At 40.9% G+C, this 20,467-nt stretch overlaps 1 protein-coding gene across 2 annotated transcripts in view; it reads right to left on the reverse strand.

Moving 5' to 3' along the window:
- The window catches only part of Corin (corin, serine peptidase), a 218,938-nt gene that overhangs the window by 115,180 nt on the left and 83,291 nt on the right, over nucleotides 1-20,467 (reverse strand). For both annotated transcript variants that reach the window (XM_042257503.2, XM_006979681.4), the window contains exon 5: nucleotides 14,616-14,800. In XM_042257503.2, coding sequence (XP_042113437.1) covers nucleotides 14,616-14,800 — 185 coding nt within the window. The remainder of the gene's footprint in view (nucleotides 1-14,615; nucleotides 14,801-20,467) is intronic.

Genomic DNA, 20,467 nt, shown 5'->3' on the forward strand with positions numbered 1-20,467 from the left:
CAGCGATGACGATATGAAGCTAGATTAAAAATTAAAATAGAGGATGGTCTGAATCATTCAGACTATGAAGAGCAACATTCTTATTGGACAGTTTTAAGTGCATCAAAATGGCCTTAGAATTGCACTATATTTGTATCAAAAGGGATTTTTGCTTTGTTACTGAAAATTCTCACATTTTATTAGAATATGAGTCACAAATAAAATTTCTGATTTGGAGCAAAACACTGAGCCAAGAGTAGAGAGTTCCCTTGGTCTCTACACACCAAGCATGATAGTCCTCTGTAAGGAATCCCAGGCTTGACCCATGCTCTTGACTCCCTGACTTCATCCTATGGCCAAGCAGCTGACTTGTCCAGTGTGGCAAAGGGGCACAAGTGAGGAGAGCAAGCCTCCCACTTTGTGTCAGAAAGCACCCTGCTACTTCAAGCAAAGCCACACTTGGTAAAGAACAGACTCCTAATCACCAACAATCTAAATAAGAGCGACTGAGCCTGGAGGGAACAGGCGGCCCCCAAGCCCAACAAGAATGAGATTTTATTTGCTGTGCTTTTTCTGGCTGCGTATATGCACAGCAAAAGCAAAATGGGACTGTGCCTCCCATAGAACAGGCATGGTCCAAAGTGAGCAGGTCCAGCGGTCCATGGTCAAAAGAAGATGTCAGCGATGAGATGGTTTAAGAAAAATATGTTTCAATACAGAGCAAGGTCAAATTCTAATCCCAGAAAAATTAATCCAGACGTTTCCTTCTGTGATGGCTATTCTTAGTTGTTAACTTGGCTATAGCTGAAATGACCTATCATCCAGCAATGGAAGGCATACTTGTGATCTAGATCTCGAGGCAAAACAACAACAATATGCCTTTGATCCGGGTCTTTAGGTGGGAAGGCACATGCCTTTACCAGACCTTGAAGCTGGAAGGCTCACCTTTAATCTGGGCCATGCCATACATATATATGGAGAGAGAGAGAGAGAGAGAGAGAGAGAGAGAGAGAGAGAGAGAGAGAGAGAGAGAGAGATTCCATAAGTTCTGTGACTCTAGAGAACCCTGACTAATATACCTTCTTTTGTTGGTGGTGGTGTGGTGGTGTGGTTTGGTTAGATTTGGTTTGGTTTTCTTGAGACAAGACATCCTATGTAAATCAGGAAGCTTTAACCTCTTCCATGAGCCTTCTGAGTGCTGAGATTATAAGCATACCTCACTACAGCTGACTTAGAAGTTCTTTGTAATAATGGATCCATGACTAAAAGAACAAGAACCGTTGCTACTTGTATGGCTTCTCTTACCTACCTTCCCTTTGCCTACTCACCCTAGAATGCCCTATGTTACAGTCTTATAGACACATGCTTACAAGTACAAAGAAATGAGAATACATACATACATATTATCAGAATACTAGTATACTATGTATACAGATACTATATATATATCAGAATTAGATATATATATCAGAATACTAGTATACTATATATATATATAGTATATATATATCAGAATTAGATATACATATATATCAGAATACTAGTATGGGCAAATGGAACAGACTAGTTGGAGCCTAGAGTGCAAAATGAAAGTATTGGGTGAGAAGACAGATGTAAAGAAGAGCAGGATGTCTGCAGTGTAGGGCTACAGTAGGCTAGGCTCACACAGAGTTCTATGTGACTGTCCTTCCCTCAGATGGTGTCATACAGCAGTCTGATGGAGGACCCACGTTTGTCTGGACTCATAGTCTCAATGCTGATGAGTGAGATAGGTAGAGTTTAAAATTTCTTCAGAGGAGGAATATGAACTTTTCAAGGATCCCTTTTTTGCTGCTGTGTGGAGAATCACATGAGAGTCAAAATGGAGATCAGGCTAGCCATAACCTCTTCCATGGGCTTCCTGAGAACCTGGATTATAAGGTACAGGTGAGGAAAAGAAGCCATACAGCAAGAGCAGTTCTTGTTATTTTAGTCTTTTGAAGAAATTCCAAGCTGGCTGTTGTAGTGGGTAGCTATTCCAGCTTTGACCTGGAAGTCCCATAATGGTCACGCCTACAAGGCGGGGCTGAGAGAGGACACTGAAGACCCGAGTTCTGGATGCGGGGGCTCTCTTTGGTTCTTGGATGCTGAAGGTAGACTGAGCAGAGTTCTCCAGATAACACCACTGGACTGTGCCACACCTTTCCCAGACCCTGCAACCTACCTCATCCCTTCATTTGTAAGTTACGCCACTAAATAAACCTCCCTTTTAACTACGTGGAGTGGCCTTAATAATTTCACCAATAGGCTGTAGTGAGGCATGTTTACAATCCCAGTACTCAGGAGGCTCATGGAATGGCTTAAGGCCAGCCTGATGTATATTTTGACTCTCTCCTGATCTACAGGAGCTTAGGAAGGCAGCATGGGAGCTGATAAAGGATAAGAAAGGCAGCTTGGCATGAACCAGGATGACATGCCTCAAGCGGTGGTTGTGAAGATAGTGACTGATCACTGGTTGGTTTGCACAGGTATTTTGACATAAAACCCCATGAAGTCTGCTGACTAATCACATACATCAGTGTGGGCAAAAAGGAGATTCAGAAATAACCCAAGTTGGGCATACAATAATGAGACAAACAAAGTTATTATTTACCCAGATGGGAAAATCAGGGATGAGAGGAGAGAGAAAGGAAGTATCAGGCTGGCTGGTACACCTCTGACGAGGCTTTTAGAAACTCACATGGGAAAAAAGAAGGGAGTGTGTGTGTGTGTGTGTGTGTGTGTGAGAGAGAGAGAGAGAGAGAGAGAGAGAGAGAGAGAGAGAGAGAGAGAGAGAGATTGAATGCGTGTGTATGTGTTGTTCTTGTATACATGTGTGCATATGAAAACACATGTATGCACATAGGTCCAGAATTCAGAAGGAAGGTGTAGTAGAAAGCTACCTTTGGGCTCTTTTGGGTGTCAGCAGCATTTAAAGCCATGAGCCTGAATTCAGTCACCAGAGGGAAAGGGCCTAAGTCCACTTTTCACTGTTGAGAGGTGGGAGAAATGATGAGGAAAAACAGCAAAGGAGAGCAACCTTAGCAGTGAGAGGAGCGGGAACCCTCTCTGGGAGTCAAGAGCAGACATCAGTACAGAGAAGAGTGGGATTCGAAGGCAAAGGAGAAAGGGACTGAGGTGTGCAGGCAACATGGACAGAACTTGGAGACGCTGACCAGGAAACTTTTCTTGGAAGCGAAGATGGAGAATGTGGATCTAAACTTAGGGAAATGGATAAAATAGGCTTTCGTTGTCTGAGCTTATGTGGCTGTGAGCACGGATGAGGATTCCTAGAGGAAAGGGAAAAGCCTTGAGATGGAAGAAAGGTCAAAAATGCAACCCTGTGGGATATCAGCAATCACGGTATCAGTAGAGGCAAAAGAAGGAGTCTGTAGGCAGAGTGCTGGGGAGTGGGACATGTCAGAAAAGTGTTCTGGAGGGCAGAAGCCTCCCACACAGGATGCAGCCTCGCTTCCTACATCCTTTTTCCGACTCTCACATCTCTTCTAAGAAGTAGTGCTTGAGGGCTATAGTAAGTCCCATCAATCAAAGAGTGTAAGAGGAAAATGTCCCGCGCACTCTCAGACTAGAGGGTTGTGTACTATTTGATACTTTCCCATTGTATATAGTGCCATCTTCCTGCTATAGCAACTGGTTTAATAATTTTCTTCTTTTCTGTCCCGATTTGCAGTCCACAGTCTCTTGCACAGTAGGCGAGGACTCTATCATCAAGCCACATCAAAGTCCAACAAGCTACTCCTTTGGCCAACTTTCTTTCGATGAATAGTCCCCCCCACACACCCTTAACCTGCCTTAACCCATGTCTCTCTCAAATATGCCATTTGAGGTCGACTCCTTGGCTAAGGTCCGAGAATGTGCTTAAATATCTATCTCCTCATGAGCAATGGGCATGTTCCCAACTAGAATAAAGCACCTGGCACAAAGAGAGTGGACAGTGAACTGAAACTTTATAAATACACAAAGTGCATCCTGCCTTCCAAAGTTGTCTGAAATACATTATTTCGGGGGAAACATGGTTCTACAGTCAAGTCTTATTACCTGTGTCATGAAATTGATGAAAGTTGTCTGAAATACGGTATCTCAGGGGTTAAAATGGTTCTATAGTCAAGTCTTGTCACCTGTGTCATGAAATTGAGGAGAGAGATGTTGGAAGGGCTTCAACTTTCTCAAGTCCCAACAGTAATAATATAAAGCCATTAAGGCTCTATTTTAAGTTGTCTGATGCTAAATCAAGGCTCTAATAAGAGGTAACATCTATGTATAGAAAAGTTGTTTGGGTAATCTAAAAATATAAACAATTTAAAGTTATAAATGTACAAAGAATTGAGGTTCTGGGAAAAGCATTTTATCTAAAGCTGGTCATTGTAATAAAAAGTGCATGGCCAGCTTTTAATAGTTTCATGGTACTGCCTATAATCACTGTCAAAACATTGGTTCTAAGAATCGCAAAGAAATAGTATGGCCTAATCTCTCTGAAATGAACCTGTGATTCAATAGAAATTGAGAGTGTATGTTTTACCAAGATCCAGAAACTACAAATAGGAAGTCTGATACCATGCAGTGGTTGCTATCAGCAACGAGAGCTAGACAAACACAATACTAGGAAAAGGAGGAGGAAAATGAAAGAATAAATGGCTAACGCTCTTTCATGGCAGGAGCTCTCTTTAGACTCACAGAAATACTATTTAAAAACTACTTTCCATATATGATTACAACCAAGGTAAAATAAGGGATTAGTTGGAAGGCTCAGAATGATTGATGGGCCTTGAGCTGTAACCCCCGTGAGTTCTCTCAACTTGGCTATGGAAACACGCACAAATGTTTATTTTGAAACCTCTGAAGAACAGTTCCCACAGCATTATCACTTTAGCACGTTATTTACTTTGCAGGGCCCAGCGATAGAAGGGATAAGACAACTCTGTGTCCTATATGAGAACAAAATGTCTTAGGAATTATGACTGATTTAAAGGCGGCTAAGAGGAGATGAATTGAATTCGCAGAACCATGCCTTGGGAAAAGCAGTTATTACAGGTTGTAGACTTTGGCTCAATGCTGTCTGGGAAGACATTGGAGAGTTCTTGTGAGAAAGGGTAGCATTCAAGGGTTACTAATTGACTCCCAGGATGGTGGACTATTTGGTGGAAGCCAAAGTGGGAGGTTGTGGGGGTGGGGGGCTGGATTTAAAATAACCCTTGGATGACCTTTCTCACCCTCAATTTCTGAATTTATAAAATGGAGATGAAAATACCTCCGGGACTGACTTGAAGCAAAAGGAGCTAACAACAGCTGTGAAAGTGCTTTGGTAGAGAGAATGAGGTACCAAATATAAAGGATAAGGGGGTGTTACTGTCATGGGCCAAATTACTTCACAAGTGACGGGGAGGGGACTAAGACAGGGGTCAGCTTTTACTTAGAATTCACGTCTGAGGCTAAGCAGGAACCCAACACCAGCACCACTTCACAGCGTCTGTTGCCTCCATGAGAACACCTGTTGCCTTCCTCTTTGCCAAGAAGGGCATCTTTTCTACTAAAATACTCATTGCTCATCCATGGAATTGACTCCATGCTGCTCTCCTGTCACTTATCCCATGTCTCTACAATTTCTGAATATCAGCCTGTTGACACAAGTCACTGACATTCTTCTGTTTCTTTTTACTTGTATTTGTCATAGACTATGGTTAGTTCCCCTTAAAGGTCATGAAGCATACTTTGGAGGTGGTGGTTGTGATGATGATGACGATGAGGATGATGATGGAATTTGAGAAAGAAACCGTTCAAACATAAACCTCTGTCAGAGTTTCTCAATTAATTTGGCATCACTGGCATTTTGGATCACACCACATTTTAAAATGGGAGGCTGCACTTAGGGTGGCTGGTCTCAACAATGGACTCAATTAGTCATACATCCTCTTGTCTACTCAGGTGTAACAACTAAAAATGTCAGCATGTATTAACAAACATTCCCATGGGAAAAATGGGAGCTGCAGAAAAATCACCTAGGGTTAAGAAGCACTGCATTGCATGCATATAGATTAATATCATGCTTACCATTATCAACTGCACGTTTTCAGAGTCCCTGGGATGATAGTGAGGATAGAACAGGCACTCAGTTTGCTCAATGAATAAAAAACACGAAAAAGAGACTGCACTGGGTAGCCTGTAAAGTGTCCTTAGAGAACAAGCCCCTATATGATTCTATGATATAATAAATGCTTTTCTACTTGATATACAATATATTACTAGCACATGAACCCTTTTCAGTTGGCATATAGGCATACTAGAAATTATATTCTTATACATACATGAAAGTCATATGTATCAGTGGTTTTCTCTAGAGCGTAAGAATTTTAAATATATTGGGGATGAGCCTATTGGCCCACCAGTATGAGGCAGAAAAAATATTAAAATTTCTAGAAAGATATTTTATCAAACAGATGACAGTTCAGGAAAAAAAAAAACATTTTCAGAGAAAAAAAGTTACATTAAAAATAAGTATAACCTAAAAGGACTCTGACTCTGATTGTTGTACTTAAGAAATTACTACTCTATTGAACACACGGTTCCAATTATAATTGTTACACCATCATGCCCAAAAACCATCAATCTTTTCCAAGATTAGAAGTGCTGCAACATTTCCTGATGGTGGAGAACTGATATTCCCAGTGACATCTCAGGGTGACTTACTGAATTGTGGATACGGATGTGTGTGCGTGTTTGACTTTCAAAAACTACTTTTGACCAATAGTGTGGATTCTGACTGTCAGACTTTTTATGGATTCTTAAATCCTATGTCAATTGTAATATTTTCAAAATGACCACTAAAAACACTGTTTTCATCCAACCAGAAACAACATAGCTGAAGCAAGGAAGACTTGAGTGACCCTTCCAGATCTACTCCCTCATCCTTCTGATGGCATATTGCAACATCTTTGTAGGAGTGAGGGAGTGGAGGTCAGGAATTAATAGCACACTAAAACAATGTGTTCAAAAGAAATAAAATAGATTTCTCCTTCTGGATGCAGTGTAATAAATTGTGAGCAGTCAGGGTATCCATCAAGAACAAGTAGAAAAGGCAGATAAAACAAAAGAAAATTCTGTTTAAAAGCAACTGAGAGCTAAGGAGATATTTAGGTCATGAGCCACTAAGATCCCAGAGAAAAGTAACTATAGAACAAAGATCCACATTCTGACAAGAGACTGGGAACTTGAAGGAGAGTGTGGAGGGGTATGTGGGAGGATTCGAAGAGTAGAAAGAGAAGGGAGAAATGCAATTAAAACACAATCTAAAAAAATAAACAAAAGAAAAAACTCTACGTTCTATGCATGCTTTCCCCTCATGAACATGCCAGTTCATGCCACGCCACTACAACTGAGAATCTGGACACTGGGCCACTGCAAAGAGTTCCAGGAGCCATCAGTGTTTTCCAGCCCTGTAGGAGTGAAGTGGCTGGTAACCAGTGGCTGGGTAGCAAGGAGGGACACACAGAAGGGGGCCTGTTGCCTGGGAGGGAGGGTCCTCATGGCACTTACCACAAAAGCAAGAGACTAAAGAGCCAATCAGAAATCTTCTGAAAGTAAGTAGAAATTTCAGTAACTATGTTGTTCTGAGAATAAAAGTAACTGAAACCGGACCTCTCCCAGGGTCTGAGGAACACAGTGACTCTCTGACTCTCCATCCTCTGGAGGAATGCACCTCAGAACAGACATAAATCAGAGTTAGATGGAGTCTTATAAAAAAATGGAACAAAGTCATCTCAATTTTCCATTAAATTAAGTGACCTGGACCCACTCTATGTTCCTCTACTTCAATAAAGAACTTGCAACTCTACCCAACAGCTGACAGCCCTTAGCTTTCAAGACCTTCAGACCATTGGCTCATCCACAGAATGGTGTAGAAAGCTGCCCTACTCAAGGGTAAGCTCTTCCCAGAAAGGACACCATCAATAGCTGACTGAGGTAAAGGTTGAAAGATTTGACTATTTGGGCTAAGCGTGGGCCGTTTCTTACTGAGACCAATTACCTTCCAGAGTACCTTCGAATATGGCTAAGGCTATGATGGGCCTGGATCATATTCCAAATCTTTCCTTCCACCAAAAGCTGATTTCTTTCCTCTACAACAAACAGACTGAATCCTAATATGTAAGTGTATCTCAGACTTCCTCTTAGCGATTATTTCTAGAGAACTCAACTTGTAATTGTTAGTCTCGGGAATAGTCCAAGAAATGGAGTGATCAGACAGTGATATTGGTCTGGAAAACTCAGGGGAGAATCAACATAAAAATGTGCTTGGTCTTATGGCAGCCATGCTTTGCTGATGATAGGCCTGCCCTTTTCTGAGTGAATATGGAGGAGGGGTGAATTGTAGGGGGTGGGGAAAGGAGGAGGGAGGAAGGGGAGAAGGCAGTCAGGATGTAAAATAAATTATTTTTTTAAAAAAAATGCCATCAGTGAAGGTAGAGACAGATACCCTAGCATCATGGAATAATCCAATTGCTAAAACCCTCATCAGAAGTGAATTAAGGTAATCTAAATTATACAAAGAAATGAACTAAAGAGAATAGACTCAGTCATGACCCCTTTGGGAATCACATATCAGATATCCTGCAGATCAGATATTTATAATTCATAACAGCAGCAAAATTACAGTCATGAAGTAGCAACAAAATAATTTTGTGGTTGGGGGTCACCATAATACAAGGAGTATTGTGTTTATTTATCAGTAATATTTAACTATATTAAAGAGTCACAGCATTAGTAAGGTTGAAAACAACTGGAATAGAGTAACTCACAAAATGTTCTAGAAGTACAGAAAAAATAATTACTCTAAGACAAATAGACCAAATAGGGGTTTTGTTTTGTGGTGTGTGTGTGTGTGTGTGTGTGTGTGTGTGTGTGTGTGTGTGTGTTTGGATGTGGGCACAAGTGAGGGTATGTATTCTTGTCAATGTCCTAGTGCTGTGAAGAAACACCATGACCACAGTAACTCTTATAAAGGAAAGCATTTATTTGGGCCTTGCTTACAGATTCAGAGGTTTAGTCTATTATCAGCATGTCAGAAAGCATTGTAACACACAGGCAGACATGGTGCTGGAGAAGGAGCTGAGAGTTCTATATCCAGATCCACAGGCAGCAGGAAGAGAGAGTGTCACTAGGCTTGGCTTGGGATTCTGAAACCCTGAAGCCCACCCCCAGTGATGTACTTCCTCCAACAAGGCCACACCTACTCCAAAAAGGCCACATCTCCTAAGCCCTGACAACTAATGCTACTCCCTAATGACAAAGCATTCAAATATACAGGACCATTCCTATTCAAATCATCACAGTGACTGTATGTGCTTGTGAGTGCTCATGCCTGTGGATGCCTGAGGTTGACATTAGGAATCATCATCATTATTCTTCCACCTTGTAAAAGGAAGCAGCATCTCTCACCCAAATTCAGAGCCTGACTACATAGCAGCTCTCCTTAGCCAGTGTGCTCCAGGGACGCCTTGTCTCTGCCTTCTTAGACTTAAACAGAAAGGAGCAGTCTCCGCTCCCACTGGGCATTTACTTGGGTTCTGGGTCTGAAGATCCAAAAGCTGGTCCAGAATCTTCATTCTTGAATGGCAAGAGCTTAACCACTGAGCTGTCTCTACAACCCTGAATAGATTTTGCTGAGTATCAATACCTTGGAAAAGGATAATTTAAAGTTAAAGGCAATTCTTATGTGAAAACTGTTCTGGTTGGTTTTATTGTCCACTTTTGCCAAAGCTAGAGTTACCCAGAAACAGAAACCCCAATTTAGAAAATTAAATTGGCCTATAGGCAAGACTGTGAAAAATTTCTTAATTAATGGTTGATATGGGAAAGCCAAGCTCACCATGGGTAGTATCACCCCTAGGCTGGCAGTCCTGAGTTGTATAAGAAAGCAGACTGAGTAAGCCATGGGAAGCAATCCAGTAAGTAGCATTCCTTCACTGTCTCTGCTTCAACTTGTTTCCAGATTCCTTCCCTGACTTCCCTTGAGATGAACTACAGACTGCAAGCAGAGATAAACCATTTCCTCGGGAAGTTGTTTTTGGTCATGATGTTTATCACAACAATAGAAAGAAAACGAAGGCAAAGCTAAGCAGCCCCACTGGTGGTTAGAAAGAAAACTTTATACTGTGTAGCAAGTGACCCTATGAAGCTAAGGAGCAAACACAGGAATTAAGAATGGCCTGCTCCAGAGAAAGACATGTACACTGGCAAAACAGGTCTTTTATGACCAGGGAGTCACTTGCTGAGGAAGCAGAATGGTGACAGAGAATGCTAAATAATAAGAGACAGGCATTTGGAAAATCCTCCCAACTTTGAGCTCTTGGCAATTAAAGCCAAAAAATAAGAAAGAAGGAAATAACACAATTATAAATATAAATTAAAGAAATATAAATCAATCGTACAATAGAAAAAAAATGCAATAAGCCAGAAAAGATTCATTGAAAAGGCAGATGTAACCAGTAAGTCTCTAGTAAGCCTTACCAAGAAAGAGACTATCATTAATGTCTAAACAAAAATGGAGTTATCACCATATAGCCTAATACAAAGGAAACAACAGATGTTAACAGACATAAAGAAAGCACTTGGTAAAATACAAAATCATTTATGATCAAAAACGTTATATAGAACAAGTATGTTGTTTTTATATATTTAGGAACAACACACACACACACACACACACACACACACACACATATATATATATATATATATATATATATATATATATATATATATCAACAGTTAAAGTAAAAGATTCCAGAGACCATGACCTAGAGAGAGCAATGGGTATACATGGGAGGGGTTGAAGAGAAGAAAAAAAGGGGGAAGAAATAATTTAATTGTATTTTGATTTTAAAACTTTTTAAATTAAAAACAATGACACACCAACCTAGAGCCATCTGGGAAGAAATATCAACTAAGGAATTGTCCAGATCAGATTGGTATGCAGCCATGTCTGTGATATATTTTCTTAATTTCAAGTTGTTATAAGAGGGCCCAGCCCACTGTGGGCAGTGCCATTCCTAGGTGGTGAATTTGGGCTATAGAAGAAAGGTAGTCGAGCAAGTAAAATTTACTGTGGTTGATATATTGTACTCCCCAATAGACTTACCTGGGGGTCAGAGAACAGAATAGCCACTAAATTAAACATAGAGGTTAGGCAGTGGTAGCACACACCCTTTTTTTTTTTTTTTTTTTTTTTTTTTGAGACAGGATTTCTCTGTGTAGCTTTGCACCTTTCCTGGGACTCACTTGGTAGCCCAGGCTGGCCTCGAACTCACAGAGATCCACCTGGCTCTGCCTCCCGAGTGCTGGGATTAAAGGCGTGCGCCACCACCGCCCAGCGGTAGCACACACCTTTAATCCTAGCATTCCAGAGGCAAAGATCCATCCAGACCTCTGAGTTCAAGGCCACACTGAAAACAGCCAGGCATGGTGACACACACCTTTAATCCCAGCACTTGAGATCTCATATTTTGCTTGGAAAAGACACATACCTTTAATCCCAAGAAGTGATGGCAGGAAGCAGAAAAGTATATAAGGCATGAGGACCAGGAACTAGATGCTTTTTTTAAGCTTTTAGGCTTTTAGCAGCAGTTCAGCTGAGATCCATTTGGATGAGGACTCAGAGGCTTTTCAGTCTGAGGAAACAAGATCAGCTGAGGATTGTTGAAGTGAGGTTGGCTGTGGCTTGTTCTGCTTCTCTGATCTTTCAGTGTTCACCCCAATATCTGGCTCTGGGTTTGTTTTTATTAATAAGACCTTTTAATAAGATTTGTGCTACAATTTACTGAGGTAGAGTAAACCAGTAAACAGCATGCCTCCATAGCCTTTACTTCAGTTCCTGGTTGAAGTTCCTACTTGAGTTCTTGCTGTAACATCCCTCAGTGATGGACTGTGATTTGAAAACATAAGCCAAATAAAGCCTCCCTTTCCCAAAATAAAACTGCAAATAAAAGTTCCCAAATCTGACTAAGAGTATCCACTGGATCCTTCCATAAACAGTAAGACCTTATTGCTGAACCACATACTTGAGTCACAGAACATGGAAATAAACAATCTGGTACTCACCTGGAAATGTCATCCCTAATGGCTAGCTTTCACAGTGATGGAAGATGCTATGTGTGCTACCAGAGGTGAAAAATAACCAGTCTTACCCAGCTGTGAGCCCTGGAAGCCACAACAATGACTGTCCTGGAAAGACATGCCCACCGAAAGACACACTCAATGAAATACATGCAACAGTGGCACAAATGTCTTGGGAGTAACCAACAACTTTTTGATTGGAGTTAAAGCCTGCTCCACAATATGAAACTCATACCTGCACTATGGTAGAGACAAATAACCTACGGCAAACGTGTCATAGGCCCTAGAAAAGAACCTGCTACTATTATTCTCTAACTGGACATCTTGCTAAAATTATTCCTGATAACTTATTGTTATACCCATAGACTAGTGCATCTCTCAACCCTCATCAGAGAAGCTTCTTTTTGCAGTAGATGGATATTAACACAGAGTCTCCCAAAGCAATCCTTTGCTAGTAATACTGCATACATCGTGGTTTTGTGTCAGAAATTCTGACCACAGAATGGAGCTGACTCATCATTTAAGATATACCAGAGCTCAGCTGGCTCAATCCAGAAGCTGGGAGCTGGGAAACTGGTCATTTCCTACACAACTGGTCAAGGCATGGACAAAAGGAGAGTGCTAAGTACTCAGTCTTAAATGAAACATTCATGTTGTACCTCCCTCCAAAGCTCAGTGATCATTATGGAAGAAAGGGTAGAAAGACAGTGAGAGCCAAAGGCAGTAAGTGACTGCAAGGAAACCATTTTTTTTTCTGGACATAGCAGGGAAATTGCAAATATGGACTCACAGTGGTTGTGAGACACACACACAAGACCCATGCAAGCTTAAGCCAGTCCAAATCTCGGCATGAAGTAGGGAGGTAGGTATAAATCCCACCACTAGCTGAGGAGCTATTGGCCACTGAGAGCTACTGGGAGAGGTAGAGTGCATTTTCTTTAAGGATCTAGCACCTTGTAAGTTGACCACATTCAAATGGATGACCACACACCCAAGAGTATACATAGAGCAGAATAGACTGAATAGACTGAATAGAATCAGACTCAATAGATTATTTTTTAAATGAAGACAGAGTTGGGTGGACAGGAAAACAAGTGGATCTGAGAGGAGTTGGAAGAGGAGGAGTGAATATGATCTAAGTATATCATATGAAAATTTCAAATAATTAATAAAATATAATAAAATAAGAGAGAAATCTCTCTGCTTCTGTTCCATGTACAAAAAAAGAAACAAAGGTTTTGAAAATAGGGAAACATAATCAGAGATCTTTGCCATATATCTACCCAATAAATACCATCTGTATTAGTCAGCTTTGCATCTCAAAATGGCTGAGATAAACAGTTTAAATGGAGGTGAGATTTGTTTTGCCTCAGAGTTTCAGAGGTTTCGGTCCATAGTCACTCATACCACTTTGGGACTACAAAGAGGTAAAATATAGTGCCAAAGGCACATGTAGATAAGAGAGCTCACCTCATGGTGGCTGGGAAGCAAAAAATAGAAAAGAGGGGCCAGAGTCCCAATACCCACTTCAGGAACTAGATGCCAGATACCCAACTTCATTCTACTGTGTTCCACCTCTTAAACATTCTAGACTCTCAACAGTGCTACAGACCAGCAGACAAGCCTTTAGCAAACGAGTCTTTGAGAAACATTTCAGGTCAAAACCATAATAAGATATACCCATGCTGTATACGGAACTACAAATTGAGACCATTGGGACATGCACAAACATTTGTACCAGAGAAGGGATAGTGAAATAGTTATACACTTTTTAATATAAGATCAAATTCCTCATGGAAATACAACTTAAAAATCTCAGTGAGATGCCTTAATGCTCTCACCAAAAATGTAAAAATGAGAGAGACTGAAAATGCCAATGTCAGGAGTGGATGGGAACAAGCTGACCTTTTGCATACAGATGCCAGGGGTATAAGTCCATACAACTAGTTTAGAGAACTACTTTGGCTAAACAAGCACACAACTATGTTCAACAAAAGACATGTGCAAAAATAGTAACAGCATGGTTTTTCATCATCACTGAAATTACAGGTAACCCAAATGTCCATCATTAGCAGACTAGAGAAATATATTGTTGTATAATGGAGTATTCGGTACACTGCATCAGTGAGAAGGAATGGAACCCACAGTAAACACAATGCATTGCTCAAGCTCAATGTTAAGCCAATGAAGAAAGATAGATACGAAGCTATCACATGTTATTTAATTATTTTATTTACATGAAGTTCAGTAATAAGCAAAGCTAGCTAAGGTGATGGGAGTCAGGGCAGAGGTTTTTTGGCAAGGGTGAGATGATTAACAGGCCTATTGTGGGCATTTGTAGGTATTGTTAATATCCTGCTTCTTAATGGAGACTTAATGGAGTCTGCTCATTTTTTTAAAAGCATATTAGACTGTACACCTATTTACGTATACATTGCTGAGCTGGTGGTATATCTGAATAGAAAACCTTGAAAGGAAACACAGACACTTACATTGCTTCCCGTGTTCCTGCTGCAGCGAGAAGCAGATCTTGCTGACACTGCTGTTGCTCTCAGTGTGGTCTCTAAACTGAGAGCATCGCAGGGAATCCGGCCAGGAGGAGTTCACCATCCCCAGGACAGACTCACACCCTTCTTTTGCAGCCTCACAGAAAGATCTACAGGGCAGGAGGCCACGCCTAAACAGAAAGGAAAGGGGACGGGGTTAATAGCGTTACAGAGCAGTTCTCAAGACAATAATAATGGTATTAAAGCTAGCCGGCAGCAAGTTAATGTGGACTATTAACTGACATTTATTACCTACAGTCAGCAACTTAAACTTCTATATTCAGTCCTGTGACAATTTCAGCCAGCCAATTATATGGATTCTGGGGAGAATAAGCTAGTTTCACAACACATAATTTAGTCACCTCTTATAGAAGTATTTCTCCCAAATGATTGTTCTTAAGATTCTTGTGTTAAAATACATTAGTCAACAAAAAAAAGAAGAGGCCCCCAATTTGAAAGAGCAAAAGCAGGTCAAAAAGCATATTACCCTTACTTTTTATCTCCCCTTTGAGAAATCCAAGCCATCTCTTAGAGACAAATAGAGAAAACTATTCTTTATCCTCCCTGGCTTTCATGGAAACCTCATATAGACAAGTTGCAACTCAGAAAATCTTGTGTACTTAAAAAAAAGAAGAAAACTTATTAGGCTTCTGCTTTGTATTCTGCAGAGTAAAAGACTGAGCCACCATCTGTTAATAGTAAAAGCAACAATGCTTCAGGAGCTTGCCCTCATCCTGCTTGGGTGTAACCAAACACTCCTAGATCCCAGGTTTGCCATGGGGATGTTATAGCAATGTCAAGGCCATGGACTGGTCTCCTCTCAGAGGCAAGTGGCTTTCTCAGGCTTACAGCTATACTATGTATATTTTATCTTTGCCAGTCTCTGTGCCAAAGGCATTTCAAAGGATTTTAAGGACATTGGGAAAGAAATAGAAATTTTGTGTGAGTCCCATCAAAAGAACTATTTCAAGTCTTGATATCACAGAATCATACAATGTTTGATCATTGTAATAAACCTTTACTGGGAAGCACAGGCCCAAGAAGACTCTGGAGCAGATTCAAATGCCACACACTTGTTACTACTGGCTTTATGATGGCAGAGGTAAGAAGAGAAAGCAGGTCTGTGAGCTTTGAGGCATTGATCTATATACCCACCATCCAACAATGTCTATTCTCGTATAATAACTGGACTTTTTTGATCAAACAAACCTTGTATAACATACCCCATTGTTCCATAGATTACAGAAACATGATGGGACCTGTCCTTCATGGGTTAGATTGGATCTCACATGGTCTTTGAGAGCCTTGAAAAAGATCTTGTTATATCTAAGAAGTGGAGGAGTTTTCAATGTTTACATTGTGTGGTGGTGATGGGGTCATACTCGGGGCATTGTCCATGCTGCTGACCCTAGATTTCCTATTTTATGTCCTTATTTTGATTATGTTCTTATTTTGAGATAAGATGTCACTAAGTTGCCCATGCTGGCCTTGAACTCATTCTGTAGCCCAAACAGACCCTGAACTTGTGATCATCCTGCATCCAACTACCAAGCTACTGGTATTACATGCCTTCACCACCAGACATCCCCCAACAATGACATTCTAATAAAAAAAAATCTTTTTGATCTTTAAAAAGTCATACTAAAATTATCTTTTAAAATAATCTATTTAAATTAATGAAGGTACAGGAAGAGAAGTTTTGCATTTGAACAAGTTACACTGAGAGCATAAAACATGAATTGGTCCTGATGAGCACTCAGCAATATATTAGTGTCTTGGAGTTTCTATTGCTGTGATAAAACACATGACCAAGGCAACAAATAAAAAAAAGCATTTAATTTGGGGCTTACAGTTTCAAGGGTTAGTGTCCATGATGGAAGAACAAAGGCATGGCAGCAGGAACAGCTGAGAGCTCACATCTTGGGTCCACAAGCAGGAGACAGAGAAAGCTAACTGGAGAAGGCGAGGGCTTTTGAAACCTCAAAGCCTACCCCAAGAAACACACCACCTCCAACATAGACCTCTTTATCCTTCCCAAACAGTTCCACCAGCCGGACTCCGATGAAGACGAAGCATCCAAGCATATGAGCATCTTTACAGCCGTTCTCACTCAAACCACAACGAGATCTTTATAGGAAGCACTAAGAGTGGACAAGTCTCCCCAGAGGATAGGGGAACTTCCTTCAGTTCTGAGGCCACTTACTCTTCATCATCCTGTGTTTTTTCTCAGCATCTCCCAGGACAACGGTGCTGATGAAGTTTCACACAGGGGCCCCCAGCCTTTTTCATGTCCTGAAGTTAAGTCTTTAACTCAGAAACTAACTCATCATCATGGAGACACTTACCCTCTGCCATGCTCATTTTCCTAAGTCCCTTACCCCAGACCCTCCCATGGAGAGATACTCTGTTACTATTTGACCTTGAGCCAAGAGTTCATTCATGCTGAGACTCAGTTTCCCTATTTGAACGGTGGGGGATTTGGAAGAGCTCAAGTTTGGACCATTTCCCATAATTCTCTTATTATGAACACTTTGTACATTTGCATTCACTCTTTAGAGCATGTTTCTCAGAGGAGCACTAAGGTCATGATGACCCCATCAGCATTGCTGAACTTCAAGAAGTAACAGCCATTTTTCTCAAAGCTTGTGCTGTGGCGATCTAGAAAGACTAAAATAGCATTAGGTCATCTGTTCTAAAGTTAGTGCCTAGGAAAACTGTCCGGAGTGTTTCCAAATAGGTCTCCTAAGAGGTATAACCGACTGAAACCCATGAGTTTTACATTGCTGGACTGGGATATATGAGTTGGGGGTAGAGTATTAATAGCTATGAGCTCTTGCAAACAGGGAGCAAAGGAGGAGCCATTTGTTCCTGATTTGCCTGAAATTCAGCTGCCTGTGAAGTGTGGATGTGTTTTGCTTTCCATCACAGGGAACAGGGTGTTGAGACAGGCTACACTGTTTTGGAATATGAGTGTCTATATCCAAGCAGCAGCACGCTGGCAACTGGAGAGCGGTGCTCAGCACAAGGGAAGGTCCACTTCAGCTATCAGAACGACTATTTTAGAAAGGCTGACTGTTCTTCATTGCTGTGTGAAGTACATTTGACGTGGTGCAAAACAGTCCCTGATGCATTTCATTCCATCATTCCAGTGAAGGCAGACAGTGCTGATGCACCTCTACAATTATTCATTGACGCGTTTGATAAATTTGGAAATATGCTACTGCACAGTGATAAAGGAGCTTGTAGTATTTTCACTAGGAAGGATGTTTTTAAATAATTAGTCTACCAAAAATACTTTTCACTTAATCTATAACTTCATTACTGAATTTATTTCCAGGGAATTTTATTATGATACATCTAAAATATCTAGATGCTTATCTAGAAAATTTTTATGATAGTCATAAATGTAAATTTACTAAATAAGCTAGAACTACAAAGTAAACTTCTGGCTTTTAAGAGTTATAGATCATGTTTTTCTTTTTAAAAACATCTTCTTTTCAATTTAAGCTACTGTTTAGAGATACTTCATAAAAATTCTTTGAGAATTTCACATAACCACCACCATCATGCAATATATTCTGACCAAACTCATCCCTCACTTCTCCCCATACTGCCTTCCAGATCCACCATCACCTCCAAACCCCTAATTTTGTGTCCTTTTGTTTTTAATAAACTATTGAGTCCAATTTGTGCTGTCCATCCACTCCTGAATTCAGAGGCATCCACTGGGGTGTGCTTGACCTACTACAGACCAAACTCTTGAGGAAAATTCACTCATCCCCAAAAGACATCAACTGTTCACAGGTCCTCAGAGGCGAGATCTCAAGAATCTCCTTCACACTCTATGCTGGAACATTGACTGGTATGGTCTTGGGCAGGTAGCCATAGCTGCTGGGGGTCTATGCCACAGTCATCCCATCAAGTCCAGAAGAAACTGTTTTGCTCTGGTCCTCTCTGACTTCTGACTCCTACAATCTTTTTGCCCTTTCTTCCAGGATAGTCCCTGAGCCTTAGCTGGAATAATATAGATGGTCCATTTGTGACTGTGCCAGCCACAATCACTGATTCTCTTCTCTGTGTGTTGACCGGCCACCCTCTGCATTAGCCACCATCAAATACACAAAGAGACTTCGCTGATGAAGTCCAAGAGCTGGCCAAGTGATGGGTATGGAGATACAAAGTTAGAAAGCAGTTTGATAATTTGTCCACTGGAAAGAATAATAGTAGTAGGCCCACCCCTGGGGCCTATGAGATTCCCTAACCCAGGGTTCTAGGCCAGATTTACAATTTGAGTCACATGTTTCCTCCTGTTGAGCAGGCCTTAAATCCAAACATACAACAATTGGCTACCCCCATAACATTCTTGCCACTATGGCTCCCACGGGTCGCTGTTGTAGTTCACACAGCTCACCGATGGGGAAGCCTCTTGGTTGTGCCCACCACTACCACCAGGCCCTATGCAGGTGCTTTTCCTTGGGTTCCCCAAAGCAATCATTTCATATAACTATACTTAGAAAAACCGAGAAACGAACAGTAGTACAATGCCTTTGAGACAAATGTCCTATTTAAATATTGTTAAATATCTCCATTCAGAATCTCATATTGCAGTTGTCAAATTCTATTTTTGATAAGCTATGCTTAAAATATATTAGGAGAACTTCAGATTTAAAACTCTTTTTTTTTGTGGGTGTAGGGGAGGATGATTTGCATCAGGAAGAACTTAAAACATTACCTATGGTCTCTGCCTTCTACTGACCCTGCCTTTGAAAGCCCCTCTCTTGAGTATGTATGGTTTATTGACTTACTTCCACCCATAGAAACCAATGGGATGCCATTTCATTATTGAGCTGCATATAATTGTGACTTCTATTTTATTCACTCCCCCACCACATTCTCTTTTGCTCGCTTTGACAAAGCAAGTTGCCATACATATTAAGGAAAACTACATAACTGGCCTTGAGTGTGACCCATTGCCCAACAGACCTTGAGAAAAATGAAGCTCTTCTAACAGTTCATAAACTCAGAAATGGATCTTTCCCCAGTCAACCTTCAGAAAAGACCTCAGCTCTAACCAACACTTTAATTCATGCTGAGACTCTGGAGCAGAGGAGTCAGCTAAGTGGCCCCAAGTTTCCTATTTACACAGGTAGTGACATAACATATGTGACTTATTTTAAGCAAGTGAGAGTGTGTTAATGTGTAGCCTAGCCATCAGTAAAGAATATACTTTTCCTTGGCACATCCCTTTGTCGAAGTCATGTTACTGAGCTCCATGTGCTATTCATGGATTAGACTTAATCATTTTTAGTGCAATTCCAGTTGGTCTTTTTTCAGACTGAGCTGTTCACCAATGCTCACGAAGTCAGAGTTGGACAACTCCCAGAGCTGTAAGCCTTCCCCAACCATGAAGACATTGTTCGTGTCTAAAGAGTCATGTAAGATCATATGCCTCCATTTTCTCCTTTTCTGTTATGAGAAAGTTAAAACTGAAAGAGAAGATCACAGAACCAAACACTATGGCCCCACCTGGGTGACCCCCTTTCACATATGAACCACCATGACACAAGAATATGAATCCGAGCAGTGGTGGCACACACCTTTAATCCCAGCACTTGGGAGGCAGAGGCAGGCGGATCTCTGTGAGTTCAAGGCCAGCCTGGGCTACCAAGTGAGTTCCAGGAAAGGCGCAAAGCTACACAGAAAAACCCTGTCTTGAAAAACCAAAAAAAAAAAAAAAAAAAAAAAAATGAATCCATTGCCATTGCTGGAAAGGGCAAAGCAACAGGTGGTTTGGTGTC

This window comes from Peromyscus maniculatus, chromosome 10 (genome assembly GCF_049852395.1).
Source record: "Peromyscus maniculatus bairdii isolate BWxNUB_F1_BW_parent chromosome 10, HU_Pman_BW_mat_3.1, whole genome shotgun sequence".
Lineage (NCBI taxonomy): Eukaryota > Metazoa > Chordata > Mammalia > Rodentia > Cricetidae > Peromyscus > Peromyscus maniculatus.